At 47.4% G+C, this 27,877-nt stretch overlaps 1 protein-coding gene across 4 annotated transcripts in view; it reads left to right on the top strand.

Moving 5' to 3' along the window:
* The window catches only part of LOC131941207 (SPARC-related modular calcium-binding protein 1), a 72,318-nt gene that overhangs the window by 5,088 nt on the left and 39,353 nt on the right, over positions 1–27,877 (top strand). For all 4 annotated transcript variants that reach the window (XM_059300250.1, XM_059300252.1, XM_059300251.1 and 1 more), the window contains exon 2: positions 10,582–10,756. In XM_059300250.1, coding sequence (XP_059156233.1) covers positions 10,582–10,756 — 175 coding nt within the window. The remainder of the gene's footprint in view (positions 1–10,581; positions 10,757–27,877) is intronic.

Genomic DNA, 27,877 nt, shown 5'->3' with positions numbered 1-27,877 from the left:
TCGCGTTATTATGGTGTGTGTGTGATATGTATGTGTGTGTGGTTAGTGTTTGTGTGGTTAGTGTATGTGTGGTTATGGTGTGTGGTTAGTGTATGTGTGGTTATGCTGTGTGGTTAGTGTATGTGTGGTTAGTGTATGTGTGACTAGTGTGAGGACAGCCACACGTGGACTGCTGCAAGTGTTCCCCAGACAACGCGGCAGGTCCGGCATGTGTTGAAGATGGTCGGCAGATTCTGTGAAATCTGGCATCAAGCTGTAGCCCACAAGGGAAGTAACACCTCACCGCCATGTTTCACCATTCTGCGCACGAGTTCGGTTTGCCAGTAAATCTAGGATGAAGTGGGGGGGGGGGGGGGGGGGGGTCGTCGGAGAAAATATTTTTGGTTTAAAAATAAAATTAAAAAACAATGTCCGCTGTTGTTGCTTTCACCCGACTCTAGCTAAATTTGTCGCTAGAAGTAACCCCCCCCCCCCCCACCATTACTCCTTCAAGTTTGCGGCAGCCCTCCCCCTCCCTTACTCGCTCTTTCCACAACACCCAATATATTCATAAAGCATTGCCGGACATGACGTCACGAAACTATTACACGTATAACAAAAGAAAACGAGAGATATGCACCTGGGTAAATGTATAAAGCTGTAGGGCGAGTCTATTCTAAAATGGACTCACCTATAAAAATGCTACTTAACTAATGATTAAATGCTGACCGATCGACACTGACCTAAGTACGCCCCCCCCCCCCCCCCCGCCCCACGTCTGTTGTACAGACCAGTTAAGCCAAGCCCAGCCGTCTGACTTAATCTGCTGACCACATGTTAGGTAACCGTTAACTGCGTCACGGCTGTAACCCACCAGGTCACGTGGTACAGCTCGCCGACATTTTGTTTACCACAAAAACTTTGGCGTGAAAGATCTGTTGCTCGTTTATGAAAATAAACGCACAAAAACAGCATGAAAAAAATGGCGGTTAAAAAATCACGTGACTGAAAGCTCCACCTCCGCCCATCTAATTACACATCTGCTAGCCGTCTGCTGGCCGTCTGCTGGTCCTGCTTTCGTTTATTTTCTCTTCGTTAGGGCGCGTAAGTCTGCTTGAAAAACAAAACTAAATTTTAAATCAACAGCTCGAAGCCACTGCGCTAAAAACTGAAGCGTTCCAAACTGTAAGACAACCCCAGAGGTCTGCGCATGCCGGGAGTTAATTTCCTGTTTGAAAAACAGCTGTTAACCGAAGCACGAGAGAGAAAAAAAATGCCGAGCAAATTAAAACCCGTCATAAAATATCCGTTTACTTCTGGAGTCTATTACAGGGGTGGGGTGGGGAAATTACATGAGGGAGGCTGGGAGCAGGGTGTAGGGGGCGGTCCACCCCAGGCGGTCACCTTCTTCTATGTATCGTAGAAACGATATGCAGTAAAATCATGTCTGCCCCCCCCCCCCCCCAACTAACTTATATATTTAAAAAAAATAAGGCCGACAAAATGAAGAATCAACTACGATGTTTAAATACGTTGCTCAACAGATGAAACAGATGGGTTGGTTGGGAGGGGGGGGGGGGGGGTTAGAGGGTTGAGAAACGCAAATCTGTAAGAGATGCGAAGTGAATTATTTGCACGTCGCCCGCGCTGACCATGGGATCACGTGATGACCGTTAGCGCTCGACCGTCGTTGGTTACACAAACAGGGATCAGTCCTACTGAATGTCGTACGAGCTCTCCTAGCGCTGTTTGGCCGACTAAAATCGGAAGGATTTACTCGAGACTGACACACCATGAGACTGACACACCATGAGACTGACACACCACGAGACTGACACACCACGAGACTGACACACCACGAGACTGACACACCATGAGACTGACACACCGTGAGACTGACACACCATGAGACTGACACACCGTGAGACTGACACACCATGAGACTGACACACCATGAGACTGACACACCATGAGACTGACACACCATGAGACTGACACACCGTGAGACTGACACACCATGAGACTGACACACCATGAGACTGACACACCATGAGACTGACTGACACACCGTGAGACTGACACACCATGAGACTGACACACCAATGAGGCTGACACACCATGATACTGACACACCATGAGGCTGACACACCATGAGACTGACACACCATGAGACTGACACACCATGAGACTGACACACCACGAGACTGACACACCATGAACACACCATGAGGCTGACACACCATGAGACTGACACACCATGAGACTGACACACCATGAGACTGACACATCATGAGACCGACACACCATGAGACCGACACACCATGAGACTGACACACCATGAGACTGACACACCATGAGACTGACACACCATGAGACCGACACACTGCCTGTAAAGTGTCTGTAACCGTTGAAACAACTCATGTCCAGACCCAGCTCGGTATTTAAGAAAACGATACATTCGTGACGTCACGCTCACACCTGTAGGTCACATTTGCCACATATAGCTCGGTCATGCCCCCAGTGATGATGGTGGTATGGTGACTTGATGTTGGTGACATGGTCTTGATGACATGGTGTCCGTCTAACGTAGTGTCTTGATGTAGTTATATCTGGTGACTTGATGGAATGGTGACTTAGTGACGTGGTGTGTTATTGAAGGTGACACCAACCATCCCTGAAGCCCTGCAGAATTAGCAATGCGCGTGAGCTTGACTGCTCCTAACAGATAGCCTCACAAAATGTTTTGACGTCAGGCTAAAAATAGAACAACTTTCAAAGCGTGCACATTGAACGCTTTAAAGGCGGATGTTAATTTTGTTTTTTTGGCGGCGAACAACATTTGTAGTCGTACAAGTCGAGGTCTGGGGAAAGTTGGGCTATTGGCAGAAACATGCGCATGGGCCAAGCAATTTCCGTTAGAAATGGGAGGGAAATAGGAAACAGATTGCCAGCAATTGTTGCGTCACAACAGGAGAGGCTCTTGTGTTACCAGGCAACCATTTTTGTTTTACAAATATAAGGAGAGGGGGGGGGGGGCAAAACTTTGGAGGGTGCGGAAGGGACGGGTCAAAACTTTGGATAGGTGGGGGGGGGGGTGTCAAAATTTATAAACACGTGTGATGGGGTCAGTACGGGATAAAACTAAAGGGGTCCAGGGTTTCTTTCAGGCATTTTTCCAGGGGATGGAGGCAAAATATAAAGGGTAGGCAAAGTATAAAGGGTAGGCAAAATATAAAAGAGATGGAGGCAAAATATAAAGGGTAGGCAAAATATAAAGTGTATGCAAAATATAAAGGATAGGAAACGAAAATGTGTTGTGGTGGAACCGTGTTACTGGTGAGGGGGGGGGGGGAGGGGTAGAAAGGGGGATATAGATTGTAATTAATGAATCCAATTAGAGCCATCTATAAGTGAGTAATTGTTTTGTGTGTGTGTGTGGGGGGGGGGGAGTTTAGTATAGGTAATATGGCGGATAGTGTGGCTAATGTGGCTGAAGTATAAAGGGTTGTGTGGCTAATGTGTATGAAGTATAAAGGGTTGTGTGGTTATGGGTCGAAACAGGATACACAGGCCTTTCAATAGTAAAATATAAAAACCACACCTTTACTTCGATTACTTCACCCTTATCAACATCCCCTGAGCCCTGACTCGTCGAACTCAAGGGGTCCGATCGAGCCCATGTTGAGAACCACTGCGCTATACTTTTCTATTACAACCTTTTTAAGAGTTGGCTGATTTTTGTACAACAATTTTTTTATGACAACATCTAGTGTCCACTCACACCTTCCACTGTGTCCACCACTCACACCTTCCACTGTGTCCACCACTCACACCTTCCACTGTGTCCACCACTCACACCTTCCACTGTGTCCACCACTCACACCTTCCACTGTGTCCACCACTCACACCTTCCACTGTGTCCACCACTCACACCTTCCACCACCCACATCTTCGACAAATTCCACCACCCACATCATCTACCTGGTTCAAATATCTCATCCCCTCCCCACACCTGCAGATTACCAAATCTCTTCAACTACCTGCAAATCAAATCAGTTCCACAGACCCCCACCCCTCTCTTTAAGCTCCACTTTGTAAACACATTATTCCGCCTGTTAACCCTTTGTGGGCCGCCGTGGAACGTCGCACCTGTATTTAATTTCAAATAATATTATTGAGACCTTAACCCCGCCCCCACCACCACTAGTTGGTTTCGTGCGGCTAAGGAGGGTAATCGCTTTTGAATACAGGGGGGGGGGGGGCTCAGTGTGTGAGGAAGGCTACAGAGGCGTTGCTAGGGTGGACGGCCGACCCTTGGGGGCGCCAAAAGAAGTGGTAGAATTTTTTTTAAAATCGTGTTAAGCTGCAACTATAAACAGTCCAGAAATTTAACGGCTCCAAGCCTGTTTCGCCGACTAAAAGTTGAACGATTTACATTGGATAAGTAATTTGTAGTGTTTCTTCCAGACTTTTTTCTTCAGGGGGGGGGGGGCACTTGAAATTTTTGGGGAGGGGGGGGGGGCGGACGGACTAACGTTTCCGGGTTAAAAGTATATATAGTTTCTATATAAATTTGTCCAAGATGGTGCGCGCTTTTTTACCATAAAAAAAACGCAAGGATTTGTACATGATTGTTGAGTAGATAACGCTTTAACACTAAAAAAACCAATTGGATTAAAGCTCATGATGTATCAATAAAATAGTTGGTGAGTGGGGGTGCTTTTCGCCAAGGTAAATGGGATTTACCCCGGAATGGTGAGTCGATAAATCGTTTAACAGAAACCAATTGTATTAACGTGTAATGTACTGACCTGTTTTGTTAAGAAATGACGCGACTTTGTACGATTCTTACGATTCTCTCAACTTCAGCGCCAGAGATCAGATACTTGAACTTGATTGCGTTACATCTTGCCTGGATCACTGAAAAGAAATAAATATCACGGATTCTTGTATCGCCATCCGATACTTAAACTTGATTGCGTTACATCTTGCCTGGATCACTGAAAAGAAATAAATATCACGGATTCTTGTATCGCCATCCGATACTTAAACTTGATTGCATTACATCTTGCCTGGATCACTGAAAAGAAATAAATATCACGGATTCTTGTATCGCCATCCGATACTTAAACTTGATTGCATTACATCTTGCCTGGATCACTGAAAAGAAATAAATATCACGGATTCTTGTATCGCCATCCGATACTTAAACTTGATTGCATTACATCTTGCCTGGATCACTGAAAAGAAATAAATATCACGGATTCTTGTATCGCCATCCGATACTTAAACTTGATTGCATTACATCTTGCCTGGATCACTGAAAAGAAATAAATATCACGGATTCTTGTATCGCTGTCCGATCAGTGAAATAGCAGACTGTCGCATACGGTCGGGGCGAGGGGGTTGAAGGCGATTCTCTCTGCTGAAATTTTAAGATCTAAGAAAATTAGGATATTGTACCGGATAGATCAGACTTTGATTGTTTCATAACAAGTCCTAATACTGCGATATTCACTCGACCTATTAAACGAGGTAAAAATGGTACAGCATGACGACTGCTACTGATTTGTTACTTTTTTCACCCTAACGATAATTTTAAACTCCCCCATCTCTAAAACGATTTTCTTCAAAACTTTTTTTTCTCCTTCTCTTCCTCTTTCCATGTGGACTTCACACTAGCACCTGCTAGTCTTTCTGATATTGTGCCCTAACCACCACTTTTTCCATCCTCTTATTTCATTCCTAATTCTGAGCCATACAGAAAAGAGACTTCACATGTAGCTATAAATCCTGAATGAATTTTTTTGACATTGTATTTGAATTCCACATTGACATAGAATGTTAAAACGCATTTTATCGCTGCTGATTCTAATCAGAACGTCATGACGGTAGCACTATCATTACACCGGTTATTACTGATTCTTCAACCAGTATAATTCGTTCTGCATTTGTTGTTGACTATGTACGAGAAGGCAGCGAAAAGTTGGCCCCCAGCGCCGCTACGCCTATGTAAGGCTTTTGTGTGAGTGTAGGGGACGGTTGTAGATTTACCTCCATCAGGACCGGATCATCAAATCAATCGATGTGTTCGACTCTAAATGTTGTGAGTCCCAATGTCAAATGCCACATTAGCTATCTACAACATCGCCTGTCATTTCTTGACTCTGACGTGACATAAATGACACCGACTAGGACAAATGACACTGACTGGGACAAATGACACTGACTGGGACAAATGACACTGACTGGGACAAATGACACTGACTAGGACAAATGACACCGACTAGCATGTCATGCGGACCGCTGGGATGCAGGTTGAACGCGAAACCGACTTGGCCATTGAATTCAGCGTCTTGCCTGGCCTGCACATGGCCAGATGGCCCCTCACACATGGCCAGATGGCCCCTCACACATGGCCAGATGGCCCCTCACACATGGCCAGATGGCCCCTCACACATGGCCAGATGGCACCTCACACATGACCTCACACATGGCCAGATGGCCCCTCACACATGGCCAGATGGCCCCTCACACATGGCCAGATGGCCTCTCACACATGGCCAGATGGCACCTCACACATGGCCAGATGGCCCCTCACACATGGCCAGATGGCCCCTCACACATGGCCAGATGGCACCTCACACATGACCAGATGGCACCTCACACATGACCTCACACATGGCCAGATGGCACCTCACACATGGCCAGATGGCACCTCACACATGACCTCACACATGACCAGATGGCACCTCACACATGACCTCACACATGGCCAGATGGCCCCTCACACATGGCCAGATGGCCTCTCACACATGACCTCACACATGGCCAGATGGCCCCTCACACATGGCCAGATGGCACCTCACACATGGCCAGATGGCCTCTCACACATGACCAGATGGCACCTCACACATGACCTCACACATGGCCAGATGGCCCCTCACACATGGCCAGATGGCACCTCACACATGACCTCACACATGGCCAGATGGCACCTCACACATGACCTCACACATGGCCAGATGGCCCCTCACACATGGCCAGATGGCCTCTCACACATGGCCAGATGGCACCTCACACATGGCCAGATGGCCCCTCACACATGGCCAGATGGCCCCTCACACATGGCCAGATGGCCCCTCACACATGGCCAGATGGCAGCTCACACATGACCTCACACATGGCCAGATGGCCCCTCACACATGGCCAGATGGCCCCTCACACATGGCCAGATGGCCCCTCACACATGGCCAGATGGCACCTCACACATGACCTCACACATGGCCAGATGGCCCCTCACACATGGCCAGATGGCCTCTCACACATGGCCAGATGGCCTCTCACACATGGCCAGATGGCACCTCACACATGACCTCACACATGACCTCACACATGGCCAGATGGCCCCTCACACATGGCCAGATGGCCCCTCACACATGGCCAGATGGCCCCTCACACATGGCCAGATGGCACCTCACACATGACCTCACACATGGCCAGATGGCCCCTCACACATGGCCAGATGGCCTCTCACACATGGCCAGATGGCCCCTCACACATGGCCAGATGGCACCTCACACATGACCTCACACATGGCCAGATGGCCCCTCACACATGGCCAGATGGCACCTCACACATGGCCAGATGGCCTCTCACACATGGCCAGATGGCACCTCACACATGGCCAGATGGCCCCTCACACATGGCCAGATGGCCCCTCACACATGGCCAGATGGCCTCTCACACATGGCCAGATGGCCTCTCACACATGGCCAGATGGCACCTCACACATGACCTCACACATGACCTCACACATGGCCAGATGGCCCCTCACACATGGCCAGATGGCCCCTCACACATGGCCAGATGGCACCTCACACATGACCTCACACATGGCCAGATGGCCCCTCACACATGGCCAGATGGCCTCTCACACATGGCCAGATGGCCCCTCACACATGGCCAGATGGCACCTCACACATGACCTCACACATGGCCAGATGGCCCCTCACACATGGCCAGATGGCCTCTCACACATGGCCAGATGGCCCCTCACACATGGCCAGATGGCACCTCACACATGACCTCACACATGGCCAGATGGCCCCTCACACATGGCCAGATGGCCTCTCACACATGGCCAGATGGCCCCTCACACATGGCCAGATGGCACCTCACACATGACCTCACACATGGCCAGATGGCCCCTCACACATGGCCAGATGGCACCTCACACATGGCCAGATGGCCCCTCACACATGGCCAGATGGCCCCTCACACATGGCCAGATGGCCTCTCACACATGGCCAGATGGCCTCTCACACATGGCCAGATGGCACCTCACACATGACCTCACACATGACCTCACACATGGCCAGATGGCCCCTCACACATGGCCAGATGGCCCCTCACACATGGCCAGATGGCACCTCACACATGACCTCACACATGGCCAGATGGCCCCTCACACATGGCCAGATGGCCTCTCACACATGGCCAGATGGCCCCTCACACATGGCCAGATGGCACCTCACACATGACCTCACACATGGCCAGATGGCCCCTCACACATGGCCAGATGGCCTCTCACACATGGCCAGATGGCCCCTCACACATGGCCAGATGGCACCTCACACATGACCTCACACATGGCCAGATGGCCCCTCACACATGGCCAGATGGCCTCTCACACATGGCCAGATGGCCCCTCACACATGGCCAGATGGCACCTCACACATGACCTCACACATGGCCAGATGGCCCCTCACACATGGCCAGATGGCACCTCACACATGGCCAGATGGCCCCTCACACATGGCCAGATGGCCCCTCACACATGGCCAGATGGCCTCTCACACATGGCCAGATGGCCTCTCACACATGGCCAGATGGCACCTCACACATGACCTCACACATGACCTCACACATGGCCAGATGGCCCCTCACACATGGCCAGATGGCCCCTCACACATGGCCAGATGGCACCTCACACATGACCTCACACATGGCCAGATGGCCCCTCACACATGGCCAGATGGCCTCTCACACATGGCCAGATGGCCCCTCACACATGGCCAGATGGCACCTCACACATGACCTCACACATGGCCAGATGGCCCCTCACACATGGCCAGATGGCCTCTCACACATGGCCAGATGGCCCCTCACACATGGCCAGATGGCACCTCACACATGACCTCACACATGGCCAGATGGCCCCTCACACATGGCCAGATGGCCTCTCACACATGGCCAGATGGCCCCTCACACATGGCCAGATGGCACCTCACACATGACCTCACACATGGCCAGATGGCCCCTCACACATGGCCAGATGGCACCTCACACATGGCCAGATGGCCCCTCACACATGGCCAGATGGCCCCTCACACATGGCCAGATGGCCTCTCACACATGGCCAGATGGCCTCTCACACATGGCCAGATGGCACCTCACACATGACCTCACACATGACCTCACACATGGCCAGATGGCCCCTCACACATGGCCAGATGGCCCCTCACACATGGCCAGATGGCCCCTCACACATGGCCAGATGGCACCTCACACATGACCTCACACATGGCCAGATGGCCCCTCACACATGGCCAGATGGCCTCTCACACATGGCCAGATGGCCCCTCACACATGGCCAGATGGCACCTCACACATGACCTCACACATGGCCAGATGGCCCCTCACACATGGCCAGATGGCCTCTCACACATGGCCAGATGGCCCCTCACACATGGCCAGATGGCACCTCACACATGACCTCACACATGGCCAGATGGCCCCTCACACATGGCCAGATGGCCTCTCACACATGGCCAGATGGCCCCTCACACATGGCCAGATGGCACCTCACACATGACCTCACACATGGCCAGATGGCCCCTCACACATGGCCAGATGGCCCCTCACACATGGCCAGATGGCCCCTCACACATGGCCAGATGGCACCTCACACATGGCCAGATGGCACCTCACACATGGCCAGATGGCCCCTCACACATAACTTGTGAGTCCACGTTTTAAAGGTGCACCCACTAATTTCCTATTGTGTAGCTTACCTTACTCCCTGTCATCTATGTCTGTTGTGTAACTGACAGATGGTTGACAGATGGTTGACAGATGGTTGACAGATGGTTGACAGATGGTTGACAGATGGTTGACAGATGGTTGACAGATGGTTGACAGATGGTTGACAGATGGTTGACAGATGGTTGACAGATGGTTGACCAATGTTGACAGTCTTTAGGAACCTTACACCAGTAAAAAAATATCCTATCAATATATTAATCAATACGATTAAGTTAATCACTAATTACATTTTGAGTGTACTGGCCTTAACAATAACTCAACACTCATACACTAATCCTCACCCCACCCCCACCCACTTTCCCATGTGAACAACCCTCCTAAACATCTGAGCTTCCATCTGACAGCAACACACAATCCCATTCTAACTATCTCGCTCTATCCCATACTAACATCCCCCCCCCCCACCAGGGTTTGTTCCACCCCCTAAACTTTTCTCTCCGTCTGACCAGGGTTTGTTCCACCCCCTGACTAAAACTTTTCTCTCCGTCTGACCAGGGTTTGTTCCACTCGCTCATGGCGTCACGGTGTAACATGAGCTGTGCGGGCAGCGCGGCCCAGGCGGTGTGCGGCACGGATGGCGTCACCTACCCCTCACGCTGTGACCTCAAGAGGGCGAAAAAATGTGACCGGAAAAATGTCAAGGTCAAGCATCCTGGAAAATGTGCTGGAGGTCAGTTCCATTTTTATCTCAATGTAAGGTCAAATTGTAAGGTCAAATTGTAATGGCGGTTATGTGAAACCATGGTATGGTTGGCTATAGGTGGCTATTTGTTGGTTGTCTCGTGGCTATTTTGTGGCTAATTATCGCCTACTTCACGGCTACTTGTTTCTTTATCAGACACATCAAAACTTTGGCCAACTTTGTTTGGGATCTTTGTCTGTATCGAACATTTGTGTTTCCATACAATATTTTGGGCTCCATAGAGCATTTATTTGGGGCTACATTGAACATTTATTTGGGGCTCCATACAACATTTATTTTGGGCTCCATAGAGCATTTATTTGGGGCTCCATAGACCATTTGTGTATACCCATTTGAACATTAAAGTGAGCTTGCGATCTAAAACCGGATCTGGTAAAGAAATGATTATCTTGAGATCAGTAATTTGTCCATGATAGGCCCATACACACTTTTGATTGGCGTTCTATTTTCAAAGGTTCACTTGTATACCGGCTTCCCCCCCCCCCTCCCCACCAACTATTAAAGTGTAGCAGAGACATATGTTCAGACTTGAATAACAAACCCTAACCTTAAGCCGTTCTTCTTGATCTCTGAACACCTCGCTGTGTCCGTGTGACGTCACAATTGTTTGGAACACCTGTGGCAGGTGCGCAGGTGTTGGTCTAGAGCCGCTAGTATAGAGAGGTTTGAGAGGTTTCAATAGGTTTCAATAGGTTCATTGGGTAGATGGGGGGGGGGGGGGGGGGTGTTATTAAAGGGTGTGGCATTAGGTCAATGGGACGGGTGTCATTAGGTCTATGGGGTGGGTGTCATTAGGTCTATGGGGTGGGTGTCATTAGGTCTATGGTGGGGTGAGTGTCATTAGGTTATGGGGTGGGTGTCATTAGGTCTATGGGGTGGGTGTCATTAGGTCTATGGTGGGATGGGTGTCATTAGGTCTATGGGGTGGGTGTCATTAGGTCTATGGTGTGGGTGTCATTAGGTCTATGGGGTGGGTGTAATGGGGTGGGTGTCATTAGGTCTATGGGGTGGGTGTCATTAGGTCTATGGGGTGGGTGTCATTAGGTCTATGGGGTGGGTGTCTTTAGGTCTATGGGGTATGGTGTCATTAGGTCTATGGGGTGGGTGTCATTAGGTCTATGGTGGGGTGGGTGTCATTAGGTCTATGGTGGGGTGGGTGTCATTAGGTTATGGGGTGGGTGTCATTAGGTCTATGGGGTGGGTGTCATTAGGTCTATGGGGTGGGTGTCATTAGGTCTATGGGGTGGGTGTCATTAGGTCTATGGTGGGGTGGGTGTCATTAGGTCTATGGGGTGGGTGTCATTAGGTCTATGGTGTGGGTGTCATTAGGTCTATGGGTGGGTGTCATTAGGTCTATGGTGGGGTGTCATTAGGTCTATGGTGGGGTGTCATTAGGTCTATGGGGTGAGTGTCATTAGGTCTATGGTGTGGGTGTCATTAGGTCTATGGGTGGGTGTCATTAGGTCTATGGTGGGGTGGGTGTCATTAGGTCTATGGGGTGGGTGTCATTAGGTCTATGGGGTGGGTGTCATTAGGTCTATGGGGTGGGTGTCATTAGGTCTATGGGGTGGGTGTCATTAGGTCTATGGGGTGGGTGTCATTAGGTCTATGGTGGGGTGGGTGTCATTAGGTCTATGGGGTGGGTGTCATTAGGTCTATGGTGTGGGTGTCATTAGGTCTATGGTGGGGTGGGTGTCATTAGGTCTATGGGGTGGGTGTCATTAGGTCTATGGTGGGGTGGGTGTCATTAGGTCTATGGGGTGGGTGTCATTAGGTCTATGGTGGGTTGGGTGTCATTAGCTTATTCGTCTTATTAGATAAATGGTTTCGGTGGCATTTGGTTTATTTGTTTCATTATGTATGTGTGTCAATATTATATTGGGTTAAGTGTCAAGGGTTTATGGGGTCATATGTTATTATAAGATGTTATGTGACTGCTAGCTATTGATGGCCGCATGTCGAACCGACATTTTGGTTAAGTGATCTCCGACAGATCGTCTAACGAAGCTGAACTAATTAACTAATCAACTAATTACTGCCATCTTGCTGGCGCAAAATCTTGTCCCTCTTCTACACAAATAGCCTCTAATTAAATGAACCATAAGGAAATTTTGTTGGGTGTGTGTGTGGGGGGGGGGGGGGGGGGCGGTGACGACGATTCCACACCAGTAAAAGATCATTAACCCTGTTGCGACACTGCCGTTATATTGTCCGCCCCCTCCCCATAAAGCCCCCCGTCCCTCCCGGCGCAGGTAGCAGGATCGCCACCCCCAAACACCTGGCGACGTTCCCACGACCGTACTGTCAATAACCGGACGGGGAGGGAGGGGGTGTCTTACCCAGCTGATCAAGCAAACTCCGGTAAAACGCCGTAAGTCGCCAGGTGATGGCTCTTGTATTGGTCGTGACAAAATGGCCGTCATAGGGCACGGTGCGGCACGGCATATAACGTCAGCGTACACCTGAACCCCCGCCCATCCACACACCCGAACCCCTGCCCATCCACACACCCGAACCCCTGCCCATCCACACACCTGAACCCCTGCCCATCCACACACCCGAACCCCTGCCCATCCACACACCTGAACCCCTGCCCATCCATACACCTGAACCCCTGCCCATCCACACACCCGAACCCCTACCCATCCACACACCTGAACCCCTGCCCATCCATACACCTGAACCCCTGCCCATCCACACACCCGAACCCCTACCCATCCACACACCTGAACCCCTGCCCATCCACACACCCGAACCCCAGCCCATCCATACACCCGAACCCCAGCCCATCCACACACCTGAACCCCTGCCCATCCACACACCCGAACCACCGCCCATCCACACACCTGAACCCCAGCCCGTACAGAGACTCAGCGAGCACTTACGGCGTTTGATCGTTTGGCTTGCACACCTGGAGTACCCCCCCCCCTGGACAAATCTGTCACCTTTACCGGTGCCGCTTCAGTGTTACGACACCCTCGCTCCCCCCTCCCCCCACTTTAGTGGCTCGACCCCTTTCAACTCCAACAACTTGTCCATTTCTTCATTAACCACAAGTTCTCCCCCCCCCCCCCAATCGTTCACTAGCATCTATTTTAAAAATATTTTTTATTAGCTTAAGGTATTGGTGGGTGTGGAGATGGGGGAGGGGGTGTGGGGGTTGGTGGAGTAGAAACAGACATCAACATCTGCGATTCATCTTTATAAGGGTGTGTGTGTGTGTGCGCGTGTGTGTCTGTGTGTAGCAGGTTGGCATAGTTCCCCTACCACCTGGATGATTCAACAAGTTGAAGGGGGTGGGGGGGGGGGGCAAATATGTCTTGCCAGGTTTTCGTCCATTTTAATCGGAGCCGATAGAGTGACAAGTGCGCATGCGTCATACTGCACGTGTCCACAAATAAAACTTTAGACAAACATGCGACAATTGAAGAAAAAAATGTCACAATTTTTATTTTTGAAAGCATAAATGTATAAAATCTTTTAAATCTTTACCTTTATGTTTATCTCCACCTTAACATTTATTTATTTTTATTTTTGCCAATTTAATTTTTTTGTTCGTTTTTATAATTGAAGAAAAACCCCGCCTTGAGAAAAACCACATTATCTCCAGTAACGCTTATTGATTCCCATTTGCCGTTTTAATACACTACACATTTTCACGATAAAAATGAGTTTCCGTTGGTATAGGGTGAGTAGAACGACTACAGTTTATTCTCTTTAAGAACGACCCTTACATACAAATTGTTACCAACATTCAAACATGTCCGATATATATCTGTCCGTTCGTCCGTCTGTCTATCGTCTGATGTTCACCTACCCACCATATATCGTGGTAGATCTACGCCTACCCGTGTAAAATAAAATCTACGGCCGTAAAGCACCCCCACCCCACCATGTAAATTGTCGACTTCACCTGACGACCAGACACCTGTGGCGCTAAGTCCGCACCTGGACGCGTGAAGCAATGCTCGAACAATGCAGGACTCGCGGGGGCGGGATGGGGCGATTACCACTGCAAATATCCCGGGAGAAATGCTCCATGTTTTCTGACGCTACCAACGGTCGGCGCAAGGGGTCTAAGTAGTTGTAAAACAGATTGAATGGTTGGCTTAGTCTGGTTTCTGTGTGACCAACCCGCCCCTCGCCCACCCCGTCCTCTCGTATTGATAGTTCAAGTACAAGAAAAAGTTTAAATAGAAATGTTTTCAATAGCACTCACAGGTATTAGAACATAGAAATAGAAATGTTTTCAATAGCACTCACAGGTATTAGAACACAGAACATCTTGACTCACACACACACAAACCACACCCAATTTCTACAGGTACTATACCCCCCCACACACCACGCCCAACTTATACAGGTACTATACCCCCCCCCCCCCACACACCACACCCAATTTCTACAGGTACTATATCCCCCCCAACACACACCACCCAACTTCTACAGGTACTATACCCCCCCCCCCCCCCAACACACACCACCCAACTTCTACAGGTACTATACCCACACCCACACACACACGCCACGCCCAAGTTTTACAGGTACTATACCCCCCCACACACACCACACCCAACTTCTACAGGTACTATACCCCCCCACACACACACACCACGCCCAACTTTTACAGGTACTATACCCCCCACACACACACCACGCCCAACTTTTACAGGTACTATACCCCCCCATACACACCACGCCCAACTTTTACAGGTACTATACCCCCCCATACACACCACACCCAAGTTTTACAGGTACTATACCCCCACACACGACACGCCCAAGTTTTACAGGTACTATACCCCCACACACACACACCACCCAACTTCTACAGGTACTATACCCCCACACACCACTTCTACAGGTACTATACCCCCACACACCACGCCCAACTTCTACAGGTACTATACCCACACACACACACACGCCACGCCCAACTTCTACAGGTACTATACCCCCACCCACCACACCACTTCTACAGGTACTATACCCCCCACACACCACACCCAACTTCTACAGGTACTATACCCCACACACCACACCACTTCTACAGGTACTATACCCCCACACACCACACCCAACTTCTACAGGTACTATACCCCCACCCACCACACCACTTCTACAGGTACTATACCCCCACACACCACGCCCAACTTTTACAGGTACTATACCCCCACACACTTCTACAGGTACTATACCCCCACACACCACGCCCAACTTTTACAGGTACTATACCCCCACACACCACACCCAACTTCTACAGGTACTATACCCCCACACACCACACCCAACTTCTACAGGTACTATACCCCCACACACCACACACTTCTACAGGTACTGTACCCCCACACACATCTTCTACAGGCACTCTACCCCACACACCACACACTTCTACAGGTACCATACACACACAACACTCCTCAAACAAATTTTGCTCTGTTCCCAAGTTTACGAAATCTAAATTAGCTCTGGTTAGCTCTGGTTAGCTAGGGTTAGCTCTGGTTAGCTAGATTTGTAGAATAACTTAACGTTAGCAACTGTCGGACAACCAAATTAACGTATGGCTAGCGACCGCCCTAACCCACACAGTCAGCTCCGTCTTAAACCTAACCCAGCCCACCACGTACCCGGTGGCCGGAAAGAACCGCAACGGAAAAAAGCGCAACGGAAAAAAGCGCAAATCAAAAAGCGCAACGGAAATAAGCGCACACGGAAAAAAGCGCAAAGAGAAAAAAGCGCACACAGAAAAAAGCGCAAAGAGAAAAAAGCGCAAACGGAAAAAAGCGCAAAGAGAAAAAAGCGCACACAGAAAAAAGCGCAAACAGAAAAAAGCGCAAACGGAAAAAAGCGCAAAGAGAAAAAAGCGCACATGGAAAAAAGCGCAAAGAGAAAAAAGCGCAAACAGAAAAAAGCGCAAAGAGAAAAAAGCGCACACAGAAAAAAGCGCAAACAGAAAAAAGCGCAAACGGAAAAAAGCGCAAAGAGAAAAAAGCGCAAACGGAAAAAAGCGCAAACAGAAAAAAGCGCACACGGAAAAAAGCGCAAACGGAAAAAAGCGCAAACGGAAAAAAGCGCAAACAGAAAAAAGCGCAAACGGAAAAAAGCGCAAACAGAAAAAAGCGCACACAGAAAAAAGCGCAAGCAGAAAAAAGCGCAAACGGAAAAAAGCGCAAACAGAAAAAAGCGCACACAGAAAAAAAGCGCAAACGGAAAAAAGCGCAAACAGAAACAGAAAAATGCGCAACCAGAAAAAACACAACGAAAAATGTGCAAAAGAGAAATTTAGCACAAAGACCATATGGACTAGATGACACATTTATACATGACTGTTAGGGCTGCTGTGAGAGTGTCGTGTTTGATCACGTGATCTACTACCATTTAAAGCGTACCACTCACCCACACATCCATCCACCCACCCACACACCCATCCATCCACCCACCCACACACCCATCCATCCACCCACCCACACATCCATCCACCCACCGACACATCCACCCACCCATCCACACATCCACCCACCCACCCACACACCCATCCATCCACCCACCCACACACCCATCCACCCACCCACACATCCATCCACCCACCGACACATCCACCCACCCATCCACCCACCCACCCACACACCCATCCATCCACCCACCCACACACCCATCCACCCACCCACACATCCATCCACCCACCGACACATCCACCCACCCATCCACACATCCACCCACCCACCCACACACCCATCCATCCACCCACCGACACATCCACCCACCCACCCACACACCCATCCATCCACCCACCCACACACCCATCCACCCACCCACACATCCATCCACCCACCGACACATCCACCCACCCATCCACACATCCACCCACCCACCCACACACCCATCCATCCACCCACCCACACATCCATCCACCCACCCACACTGCATATAAGTATTCGCATAGATTTAGAGTAGCGTCCCTTTTGTTTACATGTTTTCATTACCCTTCAAATTAAAGTCTATTTTAGTTATATTGAGATTAAAGAATGTAAATAAATAGTATACACAATTCTGTAGAATAGGAACGATTGGGAGAGAAGTGACATTTAGCGCAGTAAATTTAGAGGTTAGGTAGGGTATAATAAATGGTGGGGTTAGGAAAGTTAAGGGGTCCATTCTCTAATAAGCAATCTTTGTCTCTTTCGTACTTTCGTGTTGGTTTATTGTCGAACCTGTCCTCGCCTCACATCACAACAGTTGGGTGACGCTTACCGTGTAATGTTAAAATAAATAGCATGTAATTGAGTTAGTTCGAAGTGAGTTTTCATACAAGCCCAACGCAATAATTAAGGTTGTCGCAAAATGTAACATATATGTAACATATGTCAATGATGTCAATGGATTTTCATTAAAAAAAAGATGTCTAGTACAGTTTACGAAGCTTACGAACTTCGCCGATACTTTTTTGGTGGGTAGTTTGGTAAGTATGTAGGCGGGTAGGTGGGTAGGTGGGTAAGTGGGTAGTTAGGTAGGTAGGTAGGTGGGTGGGTAGGTGGGTAGTAGGTAGGTAGGTGCGTCATGATGTGAAAAAAATATTAAATACAAAATTGTTATTTTGGTGCGAATGAATGTTGTTACGAGAGATATGACGAATGCATGTTTGATGACGCGGATGAAAGAGAGTGAAGTTTTGCCATAGGAACGGGTTGTTATAGTATGCGAGCTAGGTAGTTCGGACTAGGGAGAATGTGAAAGATACTTCGTGTAATGTCGATATTTTTATGTTTATACGAGAATAGTAGTTGAATAATTATTGACCAAGAAAATAATAGGCATTGTGTAAAGTGATTATCGCCTGTATCGTGGTGATGGGAATGCAGATGGTAGTGGTACGCTTTAAATGGTAGTAGATCACGTGATCAAACACGACACTCTCACAGCAGCCCTAACAGTCATGTATAAATGTGTCATCTAGTCCATATGGTCTTTGTGCTAAATTTCTCTTTTGCACATTTTTCGTTGTGTTTTTTCTGGTTTCGCATTTTTCTGTTTCTGTTTGCGCTTTTTTCCGTTTGCGCTTTTTTCTGTGTGCGCTTTTTTCTGTTTGCGCTTTTTTCCGTTTGCGCTTTTTTCTGCTTGCGCTTTTTTCTGTGTGCGCTTTTTTCTGTTTGCGCTTTTTTCCGTTTGCGCTTTTTTCTGTTTGCGCTTTTTTCCGTTTGCGCTTTTTTCCGTTTGCGCTTTTTTCCGTGTGCGCTTTTTTCTGTTTGCGCTTTTTTCCGTTTGCGCTTTTTTCTCTTTGCGCTTTTTTCCGTTTGCGCTTTTTTCTGTTTGCGCTTTTTTCTGTGTGCGCTTTTTTCTCTTTGCGCTTTTTTCTGTTTGCGCTTTTTTCTCTTTGCGCTTTTTTCCATGTGCGCTTTTTTCTCTTTGCGCTTTTTTCCGTTTGCGCTTTTTTCTGTTTGCGCTTTTTTCTGTGTGCGCTTTTTTCTCTTTGCGCTTTTTTCCGTTTGCGCTTTTTTCTCTTTGCGCTTTTTTCTGTGTGCGCTTTTTTCTCTTTGCGCTTTTTTCCGTGTGCGCTTATTTCCGTTGCGCTTTTTGATTTGCGCTTTTTTCCGTTGCGCTTTTTTCCGTTGCGGTTCTTTCTGGGAACCCACGTACCCTAACCCTGGTCTGTCTAGGTCTGATTTATACCGTTAGCGGTGGACAGAAAATATTGCAGCGGTGGACTGCAAACGTCCAAGAGGTCAGGGAAATTTTTAAAGCCCCCCCCCCCCCCCCCCCCCAACCTCAGATTGAAATTGTCATTGAGCATGTTTTTCTGCATTGTATGTGTGAAGGAACGGAAATGGTAGAATATAGAAATACCAACAAACCTATGTGTAAAGGAACGGAAATGGTAGAATATAGAAATACCAACAAACCTTTTACAAATCAAAACACCAACCTGACTATTAAAGCATGTTGGTTATTATAGTTATTGGTCCACACGCTTAAAGCTTCAGAAGATGGGGTGGCCCGTGGGGTGGGGGTGGATCATCGTGGAGATAACGCGCAGATAGCGAGAAAAATCTCTGCCTCCATGGAGGTGTCTAAGCCAACAGATAGCGCGCCGTACAGGTAAGTCTAATTAAGCACACCTGTCCCGTCTCGCTGACGTCACTCTGGACCTGTCACGTGCTGTCAGCTGTTTCCTCTTATCCACGTGGATGGAGGAATCGAGTCTGGATAACTGATGGATAACAATCGGCAATTAGAGAATTGTTAAAACCTTACCCTAAATAAATGTTGTATAAGTAATGGCGAACGATCGGATTCCCCGCTTGATTCAAGTTGGAACTAAAAAATGTTTGTAGAAAGTTATTTATATCTGCTGGCGCCTGCAGTAAACACGCACACACACACACACACACACACACACACACACACACACCACACACACACACACACACACACACCGCCAAAACCATCGCAGACGATCCCACGCTATTAACAACAACCCATATTTAGCTTAGAGGGTGTAGGTGAAGTAGAATGTCTCTTTAAGCTAGGTTTTGGTCTGACACTTGGCCACCGCCTGGGGTGGGTGGAGGAGGGTGGGGAAGGATGTAGCTTACATTTTAAAATACCCCCACCCCTGGTAAACGGAAAAAAAGTCACAGGAAAAAAAAACACAGAAAAAAAGTCACAGTTTTTGCTAGGAAAAAAAGTCACAGAAAAAAAGTCACAGTGGAAAAATTTTATCGGAAAAAAAGTCACAGAAATAAAGTCACAGAAAAAAAGTCACAAAAATCTTTTTATAAATATTTTTATTAATTTGTTAAGAATTGTAAAATTTTGTATTTTTATTGTTGTGGGTTGTATTTTTTATAGCATAAATTATTTATAGATGTTAAAAGCATTATGATTTATAACAATTGTAAGTAAAAATACTCTAAGATAATTTACACAACAATCTCAACTTGTTACGTATTTATTTAGTTAAATACGCGGTAGAAAAGTTAATGATAAAAGAAATTTAGGCAAATTTTGCCGTAGGCTATTCTCTGGTCGGCCTCTCCTTAGTAGGCATTGTCCGAACATATTTTGTGTTGTTGACGTTACGCGTCAATGACAGCCTTTGAACCTTGTCGGCTTTCTGTTTTGATCCTCAGTTTTGTTATGTAATGAGCGTGATAAATGTGGGCAGTAAAGGTGGTTGAACTAAACATAACTATTGTTGCCATGAGTTGAGGGCAGCAAGTTCGACGAACTTACCATTTCACGGTAATTTAATATTGGTATTTAAAAAAACACGATGAAAAACGTAGACTTTGGAGCATTCTATTAAATGCTACTAATCTTAAGTTTAAAATAACTACAATCTACATACTTCATAATACATATTTTAGATGAATTATAAAAATTCCTATGCGTATACAGCCTACACACATTACATTACATTTAATTAATCCTAGGTTAATTTGCACTCTAAATATTTAATACATAAAAGTATTAACAAATATCATGCAAATATATATTTGTGACTTTTTTTCCTGTGACTTTTTTTCTGTGTTTTTTTTCCTGTGTTTTTTTTTTCCTGTGACTTTTTTTCCTACAATCCCACCCCTACCCCACACTTTGAAGATGTGAAGCCGACTCTGATATTTTCGACCGCTGATATTTTTGTTGGATCAAATAACAGAAAGCGTTTAAGTAAATATTGTAAGACAGAAATATTGTAAGACAGAAATATTTTAAGACAGAAATATTTTAAGACAGAAATATTGTTAGACAGAAATATTGTTAGTCAGAAATATTGTAAGACATAAATACTCTAAAACAGGAGTACCGTAAGACAGAAATACTGTAAGACAGGAATAACTGTAAGACAGAAATACCGTAAGACAGGAATACCGTAAGACAGGAATACTGTAAGACAGAAATACTGTAAGGCAGGAGTACTGTAAGACTGCTAAACATATTTAAACGTTGTGTGACCCACACAGCGCTCTGTGTTCCCACCTCGGACGGTCGGACCCGGCAAGCGATGACCAGACGACCCGTTCCGTTAGACACCCCGTGCGGACACCCAAACGCACACATCAGAACACACACAATCATATGTACAGTCTAACGGACAATCCCCTGGATACCCATCCGGACACCAATCCATACGGTCTTCTTGACACCCAGTGGAAAATGCATCCGGTCATCCATCTAAACACTCAACAGACCCCTCTTTGGAAATGTACATTGACCGCTGTGGACTTCTGGACATGATGGAACACGACTCAAACTTTGAGCGCCAGCAGAGGGCGTTCAGCCTTAGAGTTGACATCATCTACATATCACGTGACGAAATGACGTTGCAAAAAAAAACCACGGAATTTACAAAAAATATTTTGGACGTAATGTAAAGTTAATAGCTTTACAAAAAATATTTTGGACGTAATGTAAAGTTAATAGCTTTACAAAAAATATTTTGGACGTAATGTAAAATTAATAGCTTTACAAAAAACTATTTTGGACGTAATGTAAAATTAATAGCTTTACATACGCGTTATTTTAGTTTCAAGATGGCGTCACGTTTCTGGATCTCGTGCTTCCGGTCAACGGATTGACGAGACTGTCACGTGGTATTATAAATTGAAAGGTTGGATCTTCAGTCGCCCAGAAACAAAACAAACCTTCTCTTAGTTGCCTCCCCCTACCATTAGCCACCGCTGATTATCGCCCCTTCAGCTTAGTTAACTTGTTGTGTTAAGCCAGGGGGGATAATCCAGTGCCGCCTCACAAGAACCGGAAGTGTAGTTTGACAGGGAGTCCTTCATCTTGTTCCGGTTGCGTTGGTCTGTTTGTTGATGTTGTTGATGGTACATGGGCCATGAACTGTTATAAGGGCCGCCAACTGTTGTTATAAGGGCCGCCAACTGTTGTTATATGAGGCAGAGACTCTGGGAATTGTATTGACAGTGCGTTTTTCGTGTGCGGCTTGGGTAAGCCCACAAATGTGGGGGGGGGGGGGGAGAGTAAAGTGTATGTGGCGTGTGGGGTGCTGGGTGGAGGGGGTAGGGGTTAAGCAAACAGCCATCCATCAAGGAGATCACCCTCTAGTAATTTGTAGGACTCCCCACCCTGTGTACCCGTTATTTGAGAATTTGTAGGACTCCCCACCCTGTGTACCAGTTATTTGAGAATTTGTAGGACTCCCCACCCTGTGTACCAGTTATTTGAGAATTTGTAGGACTCCCCACCCTGTGTACCAGTTATTTGAGAATTTGTAGGACTCCCCACCCTGTGTACCAGTTATTTGAGAATTGTTTACTTGCAGGTTGAGGGACATTTGTTGGATTAGATGGGTGGATTAGGGTAGGTGGATTAGTTGGGTCGATTGGATTAGATGGGTGGATTAGGGTAGGTGGATTAGATGGGTGGATTAGGGTAGGTGGATTAGATGGGTGGATTAGGGTAGGTGGATTAGATGGGTGGATTAGGGTAGGTGGATTAGATGGGTGGATTAGGGTAGGTGGATTAGATGGGTGGATTAGGGTAGGTGGATTAGATGGGTCGATTGGATTGGATGGGGGAGGAATAATGGGTAGATCGAATGTGTGACAAATAGATGTGACTGTGACCTTCACATGTGCACTGGTCTAGGACCCCCCCCCCCCCCCCCGATCATTACCCTTGCCAGTAGGTTGCAGGTCCACCTTCCGCATGGTAATTACCCCCCCCCCCCCTCTCGCTTTGGAGAATACGTATTATACACGGGATTTTAGAAAAACCATGAAAGAAAAAAAATGGCATTTGATACTCTGTCTAGACTTCTATGGAATACTAATTACGGTAACCGGAAAAATCTAGAAAACATCCTAATCCTCATTCTATCATTCACTATAACCATAACCCCAATGGGAGGGAAATAAGAGAAGTAACAGCGAAAGGGGGATAATATCTTGGTTCCAGATTATAGAGTTCCATTTGTCGAATGAAATCTTCAAAATACTCCACCACTCCACCATAACAAACGTGTCCACACCACTCCACCACAACAAACGTGTCCACACCACTCCACCACTCCACCATAACAAACGTGTCCACACCACTCCACCATAACAAACGTGTCCACACCACTCCACCATAACAAACGTGTCCACACCACTCCACCACTCCACCATAACAAACGTGTCCACACCACTCCACCACTCCACCATAACAAACGTGTCCACACCACTCCACCACTCCACCATAACAAACGTGTCCACACCACTCCACCACTCCACCATAACAAACGTGTCCACACCACTCCACCATAACAAACGTGTCCACACCACTCCACCACTCCACCATAACAAACGTTTCCACACCACTCCACCACTTCACCAGAACAAACGTGTCCACACCACTCCACCACTCCACCATAACATACGTGTCCACACCACTCCACCACTCCACCACAACAAACTTGTCCACACCACTCCACCATAACAAACGTGTCCACGCCACTCCACCATAACAAACGTGTCCACACCACTCCACCACAACAAACGTGTCCACACCACTCCACCACTCAACCATAACAAACGTGTCCACACCACTCCACCATAACAAACGTGTCCACACCACTCCACCACTCCACCATAACAAACGTGTCCACACCACTCCACCACTCCACCATAACAAACGTGTCCACACCACTCCACCACAACAAACGTGTCCACACCACTCCACCACTCCACTATAACAAACGTGTCCACACCACTCCACCACTCCACCATAACAAACGTGTCCACACCACTCCACCATAACAAACGTGTCCACACCACTCTACCACTCCACCATAACAAACGTGTCCACACCACTCCACCACACATGGGCTACTCACGTACCTTTAAACGTTTGAAAATTTCCCGCTGGCAGACGACTAAAGGTGCACTTGACCTTTAGGTGTCAACTCATTTTTTACGTCTCAGAATGCAATGGCCAGTCAGACCCCCCCCCTCTCCCAATCACCAAACAACTTGCTTTAAAAAAATCTTTAAAACACCCCCCCCCCTAATAAGAACTACTGGGAATTTCGTCTCGACGAGTAACAGCAGCTAAATAAACCCCGGGGATAAGGCTTCCAAGGGAAGACAACACGTGTAGGGGGAATGCAGGTTTATTAGACAACGGGAGACAATTGATGATGAGAAGCGACGCAGGGATTAATAGACGCGCCAGGTGAATGCCTGTTCAACAGGTGAAAAAAAAATTGAAATTAGGAACGTCTTGAGAGATTTTATTTTTATCTCCCCTGCATTGTAGAGGGGGAAAGTATAATGGGTGTTTGTGTGCGGCATTTGTGTGTGTGTGGGGAAGGGGTTGGGGGGAAGTGTGTCTTTAAAGACGTCGACAACCGTTTTGTTTTTGTTTTAAATCTTCACGGTGATAGTGCGATAACTAGTTAAACTGGCGTATCTAGGATATAAAATAGAACGTTCGTGTGTGTCTGTGTTTGTGTGTGTATGTATGTATGTGTGTGTGTGTGTGTGTGTGTGTGTGTGTGAACAAAGGTTATACTAAAAGTGGATTTGAGAAACTCGTGAAAAAAGAATCAGGCTTGTCCGCAGCTGTGTAAGATAACTTCTCCCCGCACGGAGCTAATGGGTGCGGTGAAAATGTTGGAGCGAGCGAAACGAAACATCTTTGAAATAGTACACGGGAGATCACCGCGGAGGGGAAAATCAGTGAGCAGTTGACAGACGCGTCACGGGGGAAAAACAATCATCCGCCCCGTCACAGCAAGGGGAGACGAGTCAATCACAGCAAGGGGAGACAAGTCAGACAGGAGGCAGACGGCCCCGCGTCAGACACTCGTGGTGACGTTACAAATGTGTAGACTTGAGGGCGACAACTTGTGTTCGGCTTGAAGATTTTATTGAAATTTGATTATGAACATTTTTTTGTCTTCGCTTTTTCTCTACCTCAATGACATGCAGATCTAGTATGTAGGTAAAAATACAGGTAGGTAAAGACACATGTAGGTAAAGACACAGCTAGTGATTGAAACACTTCATAAATTAAACACGCTCAAACGTTCGCGGTCTTACTCAACTGAATCTGTTGACATGGGGGGGGGGGGGGAATTCAGGGCATTTGGTAGGTTTATTTGAGGCATCATGGGGCATTTTGTGGGGGCATCTGGGGCACTTAAGGGCATTATGTGGTATAGTAGAGCACTGTCCGCTTGACGTGTCCAAAAGACAGACGTGTCGGACAGATTGACGCCAAGCGTTTAAATTTAAAACATAAGACATGGCAAAAGTGACAACACACCAGACAGCCAACACATCAGACAGCCAACACATCAGACAGCCAACACATCAGACAGCCAACACATCAGACAACACATCAGACAACACATCAGACAGCCAACACATCAGACAGCCAACACATCAGACAGCCAACACATCAGACAGACAACACATCAGACAACACATCAGACAACACATCAGACAACACATCAGACAACACATCAGACAGCCAACACATCAGACAGCCAACACATCAGACAGACAACACATAAGACAGCCTACACATCAGACAACCAACACATCAGACAACCAACACATCAGACAGACAACACATAAGACAGCCTACACATCAGACAACCAACACATCAGACAACCAACACATCAGACAGCCAACACATCAGACAGCCAACACATCAGACAGCCAACACATCAGACAGACAACACATTAGACAGACAACACATCAGACAGCCAACACATCAGACAGCCAACACATCAGACAGCCAACACATCAGACAGCCAACACATCAGACAGCCAACACATCAGCCAACACATCAGACAGCCAACACATCAGACAGCCAACACATCAGACAGCCAACACATCAGACAGACAACACACCAGACAGACAACACAGCAGACAGACAAAACACCAGACAGACAACACACCAGACAGCCAACACATCAGACAGTCAACACATCAGACAGCCAACACATCAGACAGCCAACACATCAGACAGCCAACACATCAGACAGACAACATATCAGCCAACACACCAGACAGTCAACAAACCAGACAGTCAACAAACCAGACAGTCAACACATCAGACAGCCAACACATCAGACAGCCAACACATCAGACAGCCAACACATCAGACAGACAACATATCAGCCAACACACCAGACAGCCAACACACCAGACAGTCAACAAACCAGACAGCCAACACATCCATGATAGCAGTAAATTATTCTAAACATGGCTCAGTCACAATGAAACAACAATGGCGTGCTCGTCTGCTAAATGACTGTCTCAGAGAGCAAGCTTAGATCTAACGTTAGGCAACATTGGTACATCTTATGGTACGGTTAACCCGAATCGATAATATCGCCTAGAATCGTACTTTGATACAAACCCTTACCCTAAACTCATTAGCCGTACCATCGATGTTATGGTATTACGACCAGCAGAGACATACCTTCTTACACTGACTCTACTCGTTTGTTGTTGCACCACTTGGTAAAGGGCGACAAGTAATAGTCAGTCACCAGCACACTGAGTAGCGTCCCCTGATCGCTCACTACGTCACCGCGCGAGGAGCGCTCGTGATCTCGCATAGTTCACACGTATTTAGTCAGCCGTGTAGCGGTCCGTCCGGACACATTGATGAGCGGAATGGTTACGTCAGACATCCGCCAGCCCTCCCCCCCCCCCCTCCCACTAACGCGGTAGACGGTTATTCAATCTACGGCTGGTGTTAGGGTGTGAAACGTGTGTGAACAGCTGTAGGGCTGATGAGTCCCGGCGGCTAACGGGTTTTCCCAATTTTGAAATGATCGGCTGCTCAGCTTAAAGAACATGTGCGAACATGCCCCTAATGCATTCACTGCTTGCACTGGAAATGTGAATAATTCAAAATGTTGCGATGAAATTTCCAGACTTTTTCTTGTACTTGGAATGTTTGTGGTCAGATTTAATGGAGACTGTATGAAGTAGATGTATGTGTAAGCATAACAGATTATGGGTATATGTATTTAAATGTGACGTCACTATGTGTACATGATCTGACTCTGGGGTTAAGAACGTCACGATGATCTCATGCAATGGGTGTCGTCACATCCG

This window comes from Physella acuta, unplaced genomic scaffold, assembly GCF_028476545.2.
Source record: "Physella acuta isolate Inbredline_101_S28 unplaced genomic scaffold, ASM2847654v3 ptg000353l, whole genome shotgun sequence".
NCBI lineage: Eukaryota > Metazoa > Mollusca > Gastropoda > Physidae > Physella > Physella acuta.
Note: the sequence above shows the minus strand (reverse complement) of the source record. Positions and strands in the feature narration are given on the sequence as shown.